Source organism: Ctenopharyngodon idella, chromosome 8 (assembly GCF_019924925.1).
Source record: "Ctenopharyngodon idella isolate HZGC_01 chromosome 8, HZGC01, whole genome shotgun sequence".
Taxonomy (NCBI): Eukaryota; Metazoa; Chordata; class Actinopteri; order Cypriniformes; family Xenocyprididae; genus Ctenopharyngodon; species Ctenopharyngodon idella.
The window spans coordinates 7407912-7420889 of NC_067227.1; the positions used below are offsets into that span (position 1 = coordinate 7407912).

At 35.7% G+C, this 12978-nt stretch overlaps 1 protein-coding gene across 1 annotated transcript in view; it reads right to left on the reverse strand.

Moving 5' to 3' along the window:
- cacna1fa (calcium channel, voltage-dependent, L type, alpha 1F subunit a) overlaps window positions 1–12978 on the reverse strand; it is a 38467-nt gene that overhangs the window by 15673 nt on the left and 9816 nt on the right. Inside the window, 24 exon segments of the mRNA XM_051903965.1 lie at window positions 1028–1187; window positions 1312–1403; window positions 1516–1581; window positions 1669–1800; window positions 2325–2345; window positions 2526–2609; window positions 2754–2864; window positions 3118–3276; window positions 3399–3600; window positions 3686–3832; window positions 3925–3977; window positions 4218–4325; window positions 5411–5498; window positions 5582–5688; window positions 6645–6704; window positions 7598–7727; window positions 7820–7919; window positions 8024–8081; window positions 8398–8461; window positions 8539–8611; window positions 8741–8861; window positions 10633–10840; window positions 11104–11329; window positions 11415–11571. Of these exon segments, the coding sequence (XP_051759925.1) occupies window positions 1028–1187; window positions 1312–1403; window positions 1516–1581; window positions 1669–1800; window positions 2325–2345; window positions 2526–2609; window positions 2754–2864; window positions 3118–3276; window positions 3399–3600; window positions 3686–3832; window positions 3925–3977; window positions 4218–4325; window positions 5411–5498; window positions 5582–5688; window positions 6645–6704; window positions 7598–7727; window positions 7820–7919; window positions 8024–8081; window positions 8398–8461; window positions 8539–8611; window positions 8741–8861; window positions 10633–10840; window positions 11104–11329; window positions 11415–11571 (2727 nt within the window).

Genomic DNA, 12978 nt, shown 5'->3' on the forward strand with positions numbered 1-12978 from the left:
CACTAAACAAATTTGTTTATTATTTTCAGAGATGGATTTTTTTAAATTAAATAGTTCCTTGAGAAACTTTGTTTGCTCAAAAAAGTATTGTATTTCCCCATAAAAATGTTGCATTTGCTAGAAAAAGCATTGAAGTTTTTCCTCCCACTTCATATTATTTCAATCAGTTTTTCCATTTTCTATCAACACAACTTTTGCAAGACAGTGCAACACTTCCGCAAGTTAAAGGTGCGGTAATCGATTTCTGAGAAACACTGTTGATATTTGAAATCAACCCAAACAAACACACCCCTCCCTTCATTGCTCCACCCCCAAAATGCACAAACACGCAATGCAAGAGTGGATGTCTCTATCATAGCTGAAGTAAAGCTAAATAATGCTTCGGAAAAAATAAAGCAATGATGACGAACGAACAACAAGAAAGAACAAAAAATTAACATACAATACAAAAGTATACAAGAAAGATTTCACTTTTAGTCGCCAGCAGCACACCAGCTTCAGACAAACAATGGCACTCCAAACTGTCCTGTTACTATAGCTAACATTAAAACAACAGCATATCTTGGTTCTGTGAAACAGCAAAATTAACCCGGTTAGGTCTTAGCTTTTCCAATATTAATGTGGCTCCTAAAGCTCTTGGCTGATCATAACCCATCTTTTCCAGTGATATTCCTCTGACCTTTTCTCTTTTGTAATGTCTCTCAGCCATCTCTCTTTCTACAGTCTCTACTTTCTTCAAATCTCCCTCTTGTCCACTCTCTCTCCTCCCCCATCATGAGTGTATCAGCGCCCTACTGCTGATTGGCTACAAGTGTGTTGTGGTGCTCAGACTGACCCACTTCAACAGCGATTCCCAGAAATCGCTTACTGCACCTTCAAGGCAAAACTTTTGTGAGTTAACACAAAACATCTGCAAGAGAATGCCAAACTTTTGCATGCAAATGGAAAAGTTTTGGGACCAGAACGCAAAGTTTCAGGGGGGAATGCAAAACTTGGGAGACAACGTTGTTGATGTTTTATCCCTTACCAGGAAGGCACAGAGTGCAAAGAAACTGATGAAATAGAGGTACGCCAGGTTGCTTCCGCAACTGTACTCCTCTCCTGGCTCAATGTCAGACTCTGGGTCACAACGACGCCCTGGCAGTGCCGCAAGCATGATCTGCTGCCACTGTTCACCTGTTGCACATCTGGGTTTGAAGACATGCAACAAACCTTTACTTCAAACCATTTACTAACCAGAGAAAAAAAGCAGATCATTATCCAATCTCAAGTCAAAAATCAACCAGATGGCTAAGGCTGCTGTACATTTACCTGAAAAGCAGCAGTACAGCCATGAAAAAGGTTTGGAAATTGTTGTTCCGACTGAGCTCAGTGTTGTCGTCTATAGCTATCTTCCCAAATGTCTGGAAGCACAGCAAAGAGAGTTTAAACTTCCCAATCTGGAACGTTTCTCAAGTGAGTAGAGGGAGAGGACAGAGAGAATGAACATGCGCAATCGTATTAAAGTGAACCCACCTGCATTCCAATCACACCATAGATGAAAAAGATCATCGCAATGAGTAGGCCGACATATGGCAGTGCCTGAAGGTAAGCAGAGAGACATGATACAAATAAGGGAATTGAGAATGAGAGAGTCTAGTAAGCTTGTTTGTTTCCTAAATTTCTCACCTGTAGAGATTTAATGAAGGTCCAAAGGAGGGTTCGAATGCCTTCACCCTTACTGAGCAGCTTGACTAGTCGCATAACTCGGAAAAGACGGAAAAAAGTGATGGACACTTTGGCGCTCTCCCCATCTTTCCCCTTTTGAAGTGATGAAAGAGAAGGACATACAAAACATTAATGTATAATATTAAAAATGTGGACAACTGGGAAATGATCAAGAAAAATTTAACTCCAAAGACAATCAAGTGGTTAAAATAAATTAAATTGTTCTAGAACCTCCTATGTGTCGCCACATGAACCTGTACCAAGTTTCTTTATACAAATTTCTATACAATGTCACCATAACAGCACCATAAACTTATATTAGTTATGTCGGAAAGATCATATTTACAAGGTAAGTGTGCGTAAGCAACACCACAGTCTTCTAATTAACAGAGGGAAAGTCAAAATTTTTTCTTATTTTCTGAGTTGGGAGTTTGTTAAACAAAAATAACGGAAGCAAGTTGGCAGCAAATTCTTATGATCACAATTAAGGTTTTATTGTGATTTTTAAATGTACAATTTATAGTATATATTTTGTGTTGATGAACAATAGATATAAAGCTTGCAAGATATGAATACTTATTTAGCTGATTTATAAAGTGACTCTGGCATATTCTTACCTCACCATGGCCTCCTCCACCCTGAACCAGTAACAGGACGATCCAAACGCACACAGGGGAGCAGGAAACAGAAGTTTTGACATAAGTGAGTGTGTGTCTAAGATAACAAATGGTATAGTACTTAAATCATTGTCACACCAAAAGTTCTCATGCATGGGAATCCCTCAGATCAGATATAGTTTTAAAATAATAGTTACATACACTGAACTCTGCAATCATGATGTCCACCAAACTGCCCACCACTATAAGCGCATCAAAGGAGTTCCAGGCATCTATAAAATAGTGCTGTATAATCCAAAACAAAGAGAGAAAGCAAGGAAAGAGAGGAAAATGCACAAACGTAAAGGCACTAAAACATATAGACGTGTTATCAAACCATTGAAGCAAAAGTGAAGTGACAGAAGAAAGTAAGTGTGCAGCAAGTCTCACGTAAGGTCTTAGAGCCAGAAGTTTGACGATCATCTCAACAGTAAAGAGCGTAGTGAAGATCATGTTCAGAATGTCCATAACAAAGTTGAAGAGTTTGGACTGCTCATAGTGCTGTGGGGTCACAGTGATGTAATCTCATTAGTAGACTAGACTACATGTAATTGGCTGCATTTTTATGCAGAACCTTTCTAAAGGAACTTTACACTGAAATAAGATATGTTGTAGGATCACTTAGTTTTTCCATTTCTAATAATACATATATACAGCATTTCAGCTTGAAAAATGTCAGTGTTACTAAGGTCACCATAAATATGTAAATAAATGTATAATAAAATGTATTAGTTTAATTTTATATTAAATGTACCTGTACAGCCAGTGTAAGCGTGTTGAGCAGAATGAGCACAAACATGATGTACTCAAACTGAGAGGAATTGATGATCCTCCAAAATTTGAGTTGAGAGGGGTTTTTGGGTATGTAAATCTTTATTGGCTGAGCTTTCAATGCGTAATACACACATTGTCGCTGTGAGAAAAAGAGACATACCATGAGACAAAAAACAATTGGATAGACTAAACGATCAAAAGAAATATAACTTAGCATCACCTATTTAATATCCAATGAGATGGTCTTGAATTCAGACTAACCTGATTTTTGTTTAGTTCACAGTTTTTAAACTCAGCCTCTCCTTGTTCACGGAAGGTGATGATGACAAAACCCACAAAGATGTTCATCATGAAGAAGGCGATGATGATGATGTAGATGATGAAGAAGATGGAAATCTCTACACGGTAGTTATAGATGGGTCCTCTGTTCTCTGCATTAGCATCAATGGCTTTGTACAAGAGCCTTTGAAATACAAAATAAAAAAAGACAATTAAAGTTTGGAGGATTCAAAATCATTGCTGTTTTGTTGAATGTTTCCCTCACTCACTGTGGCCAGCCCTCAAACGTAGAGACGGTGAATAGTGCAAGCATGCCCATCAGCACATTGTCAAAGTTAAAGTCGCTGTTCTCCCAAACTCTCTCCCTCACCATTGGATGGTTCATATCACCATCTTTGAACACCACAAAAGTGCCTCTGAAAAAGGTCACACACACAAGTCTCAGAAAACAACCAATTGAGTCATTGTACATGCAAATTAAATGACTATTCATGGCCAAACAACATACTTGCACTCTTCAGGTGTATGTTTCGCCTCATCAGTGCATCTGTAGAACCGGCCCTGCAAAAGGTATTACATTAATGTTAATCAGCATGAAAATTCTGATTTAACTATTGATTAACATTAACTAGTAGCCTGCACAGCCTAGGTGATGTCAACTTAAAAGGAAAATTGTTTCAGGAGTGAACCAAGTTATTACATTTTAAAGAAAGACTGACTGATTAAAACTCTTTTCTTAAGAACTGACAAATCATGCAAAATAAGACCAGGAACATGCATTAAGAAGGTAATTTTATGTACCTTGAAAAGCTGCACACCAATACAAGCAAACATGAACTGGAGGAGGGTGGTGACGATGAGGATGTTGCCAATCGTGCGGATGGCCACAAACACACACTGAATCACACTCTGAAGACAAGCGGACAACACTCATTCAAAGTTAAAAAATTAACATAACTGGAAATAATGAATATCATGGTATTTAGGGCTGCATGATCTTGAAAATCTGACATTGTGATATATTTTTTTCTGCAATATACTGCAATATGATACAAGAATACAAAATTAAAAATACAAGAAAATATACACAAATTTTCACCAGATGACTTGGATAGCTCTATTTTGAAAGAATGAATTATTCTAGAATGATTTGGGTGAATTTGTAGGGAAGTAAAAATAATTCATAATTTAAATAAAATAATAGAAGACTTTTTAGAATAGACTTTTTAGCCTAAAGACTTTTTGGTAACACTTTATTTTACAGTGCCGTAGTTACATGTTACTACATGTACTTACTATAGTAATAACAGTAAATTACGCATAATTGCAAGTAACTAACCCTAAACCAAACCCCAACTGTAACTCTATAGTAAGTACATGTAGTTAATTAATAGCACTCAGTACTTTTTTGAGTAATTACAATGTAACTACGGCACTATAAATTAAAGTGTAACCGACTTTTTTCCTGAAAGATTTGAAAAAACGTGGTTATACGCTTTACAAGACCTCAAACCTCTTTCAGTAACAATGAAGTAAACAGAGTTAAAAAAAAAAAAAAAACCTTTTCACTTTTTAAATTATTATTATGACATTTATTTTGATTATTTAATAAAAATATTAAACAAAATATATTGTAATACTGCTATTATACTGTATTTTATAGTACAACTGTAAAATTGCAATAGTGATATTTACATCTTAATTTCTTCATTTTCAAATGTTAAACCATCAAGCTTTTATTTTCAATAAATGCGTGGTGTTTCAGAGAGATGCATGACACTGTGTTCACGTTTGCAGCTCATGATGAGGTGTTCATGCATCTCAGAGCAGGTCGATTCACAGAACCCACTTTATAAATGTTTTAATTAAATTGCACTAAAATATATTGCAATATTAATTTTATTTCAATATATTTTGCAGGCCTAATGCACTTTCAGCATAGTCTGCTGGATAATTTGGATGTTAATCTGGATAAATGCATTGTGAGACTGTACCTTGAGTCCCTTTGCCCTGTTGATGGCTCGAAGAGGCCTGAGCACTCGCAAAACTCTAAGAATCTTTACCACAGAAATGGCACTCGAACTAAGTGCAGAAATGACAATGAATGAATGAATGAATGAATGAATTTAATGAATGAATGAACTGAGTGATGGATGGAAACTTACTGCAAGAAGAAAGAGGTGAGGGACACGCTGACGACCAGAAGGTCCAGAAGGTTAAAGGCGTTTCTGCAGAAGGAACCTTGATGAAGGAAAGCTCCATACACAGTCATCTAAACAACACACAGTCACACAATGTCATTAATGTACACATTTAAAATGAAGGTTAACCAGAATGTTTAAACTTAACTCGATTTGTGGAATTGCACACACCACTAGTCAAGTGAATATAATAACGTAAAATTGAGAGGCAAAAGCACTTGACCACTAAACGTACAGAAATCATTTCACTTTTAAGGAGTGTTTTCTCAATATTGCATTGTATAATCAACTGCTGATGAAGACATTATTACATTAACACATTATAATTATTATTATTTGAATTATCACTTCACCATTTATTACTGTCTTTGGAAGGCTTTGTCTTTCAAACACATTAAATGCACAGATTCATGTCATTTCATATTTTCATGTAATATAGTTATTCCAAAACTTTCAGCTGAACCTCTTTTGACCTAATATGTTAAATAATTAGGTCAATAATTTAACAACACATTCGCATATTCATGTTTTTTTTTTATGTCGTTTAATGGACACAACATGCAGGTAAACGCTAAAATTTTGAAACTTTTTTAGTATGTGTTGATTTGTTTTTATTTATTTTCATTTGACATTTTTATGATTTAGTTAATTAGCTTATCATGAACTCACAAACCACAGTTTGGGAAACTCTGTCAATGTTTAATGTCCTTCATATTGCAGAATATATTTTCTCTTTCTCTTTGTATTGTTCTATCAATATGGTATCAATAAAATTGTCCTATTCAAATTAATATGATAATTAGTTATGTCAAACGTAATCTAAAAGTAATCAGAATACAATGTGTAATGTAACAAATTACGTTACTAACTATAATTGTCATAATGTAATTTCCAATCTATAACAGACTACAATTTGTAAGTAATCTACCCAGCACTGGCAACAGATATATCCCACTACTAGACATGTAGAAAAGATAAAAATTTTATCTTGAGATTTTAACTGTGCATGGGATGATCAATGGTTTACCTTTAACATGATCTCAATAGTGAAGACGGTGGTAAAGACATAATCAGCATAGCCCAGCATCTATCACAGGACATGAAGACAGCAATCAAGAGTACAGTCATTGTCTTTGGTACCATGGTCAATCTCATGAGTTCGGGTCATATTTCACCTCAAAATTAAAAAAAGAAAAGAAATGATACTTATATATACTTGTGTGTGTGTGTGTATATATATATATATATATATATATATATATATACACACAAGTATATATAAGTATCATTTCTTTTCTTTTTTTAATATGTGCCTATTTCAGAACTTATATATACATACATACTCATATATATGTACTCATATATACTGCCTTTTGGCTTGCATAGTTGGGGACACTTAATATTCGGCAATATTATTAACTTGACTGCACTGACACTATTGGATGAGAATTGAACTGAGCTGGATGATGTCATCACTGTTTTCTCCAGGGCTGCTTTATAGATGAACTAATTTCATAACTAATTAACAGTTATAAAAATGTTTTTTTTTTTTTTTTTTTTAAAGTAATACATGTGAAAAATAAATTTGACAAAAATATTGTCATAATGTAAATAAAAATCTATTTTTTTTATGTAAAACATAATTGACTGTGGGTGAAATATGAAAGTCTTCATGGGATTTACTCATTTTAGTAATCTCTATAGGGCACAAGGGATGGTGTTTGGGAATCATGGGTATCACAGTGCTCTTGAGAAATGCCATCCAGCAGAGACATGAGATCTATCACTATTCTAAGACTATCAAATGCTAATTTGCAGGGCCAGTTAGTGTGCCTGAATATTTCAGAATTTTAAAATGGTATATTAATAATTTGGCTGACTTTGGGAATGTGAACAATGGGAACAGTGAATGATCTGCACACAGACTGGCCCTCAAGCATTCTGGATCTTGTCCTCTATTCTAGAGGTGCATGAACTTACAACGTTCCTGACAGAATGAGTTTTGATTGGGTCTTCAGCTGCCAATGAAAAACTACTCAGTATGATGAAGACGAGGATGATGTTGGTGAAGTAGTGATGATGAATAAGGTTGTGGCAGGCAACTCTGAGACTATGTGAACATTGGCAAGGTCAATTTCAGGTCGGAGATAAGAAAAATGATAATTATTAGCAACTATCATTTGTACAATTTTTTTAACATACCAGTTTTTCTTTCCAAGTATGAAAAAGGAACTTCCATCAGGAATAGGTACAATTTTCTCTTTGGGTTGAAAACTTTCTACTTTCATGGGAGTGCCTATACCTTTTGAGAAAATTAAGATTTCAAAAAAAAAAATTGTCATGAAATGAATTTAGATACATTCATAATCAGTCTGAATATAAAGATTTAGACTGGAAAGAATTTACCCTCAAGTCCTTCAATTGCTCTCAACTCTTCATGCTCTTCCCAATCGTCCATATCATTCTGAACAAAGAAAAAAATTGAAGACAAGAGAATAATCATAGAAACTTGCTTAATAAATGCTTTGATCATATAATGCACAATCACTGCACGTTATATAAAATAAAATATCAAATTTTGATAACTTTTTCCACTGAAAAAGACACCATTAATATGAACCAAAATAGCCAGTTTTTCACAACCCAATCAAATAATGATGGATAAAATCAAATTCCACCCCAAATTATTGCCTGGTGATTTTCAGTTATACTCTAAAATACTAAATCATACTAGATAAGTTAAATGTATCTTAAATGCTTTTAGAGAGCAGGGTTCTTACACCAGCTTCGTCTTCCTCTCTTTCTTCATCATCTTCCCATTCCTCCTCGTCTTCTTTTTTCTCTCTTTAAAACAGAACAGCCGAATTGAGCTCTATGCCTATATGAATGCACAACAATAACAAAATGTGGGTGTTGCCTACTCTTTTTTCTTTTTGCCACCGTCTCCGGCTAAGTTGTCCACAGCGATAGCCAAGAAGACATTCAGCAAGATGTCTAGTTGACAAAGTAAGTCAAGGACCAGAAACAAGACTCCAGATACAATATGGAGAGGTTAATGGATATTTAAATATGGAGCTTATAAATAGAATGTACTTTGATATATATCTCATATTGAAAAGATACAGTTACCACAGACGAAAAGAATGACAAAGTAAATACAGACAATCATATTAGGAAACACTGGTCCACCATACGCCATGATGCCATCATACATGACAGAATTCCAGTCCTCTCCTGTTAGGATCTATATAAGAAAGAGTTTCAGTCTACACCTCCTAGTTCTGTACACACTTGTATGTGAAACGACTGTATTCAGAAACTTACTATAATTTGTATAGTAAACAGTTCAGAATAATTCACCCAAAATGAAAATTCTGTCATCATTTACTCGCCCTCAAGTTGTTCCAAACCTGTATGAATTTCTTTCTTCTGTTGAACACAAAAGAAGATATTTTGAAGAATGTCGGTATTAACCAAACAGTTGATGGGCCCCACTGACTTCCATAGTATTTTTTTTTTTCCCATACTATAGAAGTCAGTGGGGCCCATCAACTGTTTGGTTACACATATTCTTCAAAATATCTTCTTTTCAAAAATGGAAAACTACAACGATCCAATCAATTCCCAATGGACAAAATCAAGTCCCAACCAACATTTTTTCTTGTTTGAGAAGCCGTCACAATAGGGAAGAAAAGACTATAGCAACTTCTGTTTCATGCCAACTTTAATTGTACTGAATGTGCATTTAAAGTGTTCTTCAAACTTTAAAAGCATATTTTTTAAAAAACTGTACTTGCAGATAACAGAAATTTCATTTTGGGTTGAACTATCAAATCCTACTTGAATGGGTCAAAAAAGCACTCCAGCCAATTATGTTTAATATAAATTTAAACTGTAATACATTTTAATTGAATTGCAATTAACATGCAATTAAGTGCCCAAAAACTGTCATTTATTTCACACTTAGGGGCCCTATTTTAACGATCTAAGCAAATGGTATGAAGTGCATGGCGCAGGTGCACTAAGGGTGCATCCGAATCCACTTTTGCTAGTTTAACGACGGAAAAATTGTCGGCAAGGCGCATGGTCCAAAGGGTTGTACCTAGTCTCTTACTGAGTCATGGGTGTGTTTTGGGGTAATGTACAATAAACCAATCAGAGTCTCATCTCCCATTCCCTTTAAAAGCCAGGTGGGCTTGCACAATGGCGGATTGCTATTTACATGGCGGAATATAGATACCCTCAACCTGATGAGTCAGTTTAAATATATGTTTGTATTGCCACGATTGGTCAAATAATTAGCCAATTTCATTCATCATTACTACAAATAGGTAATTCTGATACATGCAATGACTATCCATTATGACATGTAGGAATTTTTATCTTTATGTACACAATAATAATCTTTTACATTGTAATCCTTTTATTTTTAATATTTGGCATGTTTGTGTGCTGCTGCGTGTCCCTGTGTGTGTAACAAGCAGAGTGTACGTGCGTTGTGCACCCGCCTATAGGCGCATATTATTAACGTGTCCTTTAAATAAAATAAAAAAAGTACTGCACAGTCGTTTTCAGTTGCATAAAATAGCAACACGCCAACAATGTGCCTGAAAACACCTCGTTTTCAGACCAGCACACCCATGGCTGCACAGATGGGCGCGAGTGCATTTGCTATTTAAACAATGTGGTGCAGGACGTGAAAATGATAACTGCGTCAGGCTGAAACTAGCAAAAAACACTTGCATCGCGCCTGGCATCGAATTGCCCCATTTGTATGATAGGGCCCTTAGTGTTACATGTAAAGTATATTATCTCTGTAATAAGTACTCTTTTTAAAAGTATGCTAAAGTATACTTCTTTTTCAGAAAGGGATACCTTTGTTTTGCACAGATTTTAGGAGTTTAGGTGATGATTAGTATATGTATTTGTCCTCACAGGCTGCATAATATGACATTTGGAAACAGTGTAAAAAATATTGCAAAATAACAAAACACAAATGCTTTTAGCTTAGTAACCTGGAAACAGGTGAGCAGGGCAGATGGAAAAGTGTCGAAGGTGCTTCTTTTCATTTGAGTTTCATCAAAGTTGAACTTTCCACCAAAGAGCTGCATGCCCAGGAGAGCGAAGATGATGAGGAAGAGGAAGAGCAGGAGCAGCAGGGAGCAAATGGCCTTCATTGAATTCAGCAAAGAGCCCACCAAGTCTGAAAGGGCAGCCCAGTGTCTAAAGAGAGATTTCAGCAAATTCAGCAAGTTTAATGAATCTTGAAAAAACTATAGATATACAAAGATGGTGCACTCCTATTACTTAAAAATGGGAGAAACGCCTTCTAAATAATAGAATAGGGCTGCCAAGTGAACAGACTTTCCTTGAAAGGGACTTTGCTTAAAAAAACTCAAGCTGGAGCTGAAGATCTAAAAAAATAGATAATAGCTGGAGATCTAAAAAAATCTCATAGAGCTGGAAACACTTATGAGCTAAATCACCTTGTGACTTTGAAGATACGGAGCAGACGGACGCAGCGCAGCACAGAGATTCCGATGGGTGGGATTATGTCCATCTCCACCAGCACCGTCTCCAGAATTCCACCACACACCACGAAACAATCAAAACGATTAAAAAGTGCCATGAAGTAGATCTGAAAGCCAAAGCTGTAGATCTTCATCAGCATCTCCAGTGTAAACAGAGCCAGAAGGATCTTATTTGCTCGTTCTGGGACATTAAAGAGACCATATTTAAGACAGGGTCAATTCATCACATTACAGGCAAACTTTGGCAACACTTCAGTCACACAAACCCTGTATATCAGTGAGCCACTTGGGCTGGCCGTAGTGTTCAGAGGCACTGGCGGCAGTGTTGAGGAACACCAGCAGTAGCACCAGCCAATAGAAATTGGTGGATTTGACGGCCACACGGCAGTTTTTTCTAATGACCAGATTCAAGTGGTACAGCTGCTCACTGAGAAAGAGAAGAGTCAGCAGCAAATATAACTGAGGTCAAATTTGAAATTTTAAAGTGATTCCTCAGAAAAGTAGAGAAAAATGTTGGGGTTCTGGTAAACATTACTCAACAAATAAACACTTACCAGAAACTTATAGCCATCAGCCGTGCCCTAAGGAAAATGAGAGAGTTTGGATTAATAAAATCTCTGGTGTTTAATAATTTATAATATATGAAACAGCAATATTAATGTTGTACTTACATTATAGATGAACAGCAGCCACTGTCATCATCCAGGAATGCTTCAAACTCAGAGTCTGAATCTGATTCTGTATAAAAGAAAAAGGACTGAATGTGTACTTCAAAAATTAAGACAAATGTCTGTTATGTAGGTCTGAAGCTTAAAGGGACAGTTCAACCAAAACTGAAAATTATGAATTACTCAGCCTCAAGCCACCCTAGGTGTATATGTCGATCATCTTTAAGATGAACACAATCAGAGATATATTTAAAAATATCCTGGCTCTACCAAGCTTTATAATGATAGGGGGGCCTGTTTTGAAGCCCCCCCAAAAATACATCCATCCATCATAAATATAATCCATACGGCTTCAGGGGGTTAATAAAGCCCTTCTGAAGCGAAGCAATTGGTTGTTGTAAAAAAAAAAAATCCATATTTAAAACTTTATTAAGTATAATAACTAGCTTCCAGCAGACGTAAATCATATATGTTCAGTCTGTTTGTGTTTTAAGGTACATGACAACAATGTACTAAAAACGGAAACGTTTTTTATGACAATGTTATCAAAACTATCCCTGTTTACACGGATCTGTGAAAATAACTAAACGCTTGTGAAAATAACTATACGCATTCATTTACAGAGCACTCACGCCACTCGAGTGCATGTCTATATGCACCTTATTTTTACACCTTCTATTTATTTTTACTGCACTTTGATATTCTTCTTGTTATTTCCCTATAGCGGCTAATAAATCGAAAGTCTCTCAGATTCACAGAAAACATGTTGAAAAATAAGGTGGACAGACTAAACATATAGTATCATTTTCATTTGAAAACGGTGTCATGTAAACAGACCCTTAGTTTTGGTTTCCCTTTCTGCCTGCTCATCTGTGTTAGTCTCCATGGTTGTTAATTTAGTACCACACCTGTTCTGTTTTCCCTTGATTGCTCCCTTGTGTATATAAGCCTTTAGTTCGTTCAGGTTCTTGTTCGGTATGTTGTAGTGGTTATTCTGTTTAATGAGTTTGATTCCAGTGTGTTTCCAATTAAAGATTTTGTTATTGAATTCCCCATTGTTGTGCGATCACTGCAGCCACCAATAACACGACAAATACACAAAAATCTAAGTAAAAATTCAGTACCTCCATCTTCACTGTGTTTGTACCAGCCATATTTCTTC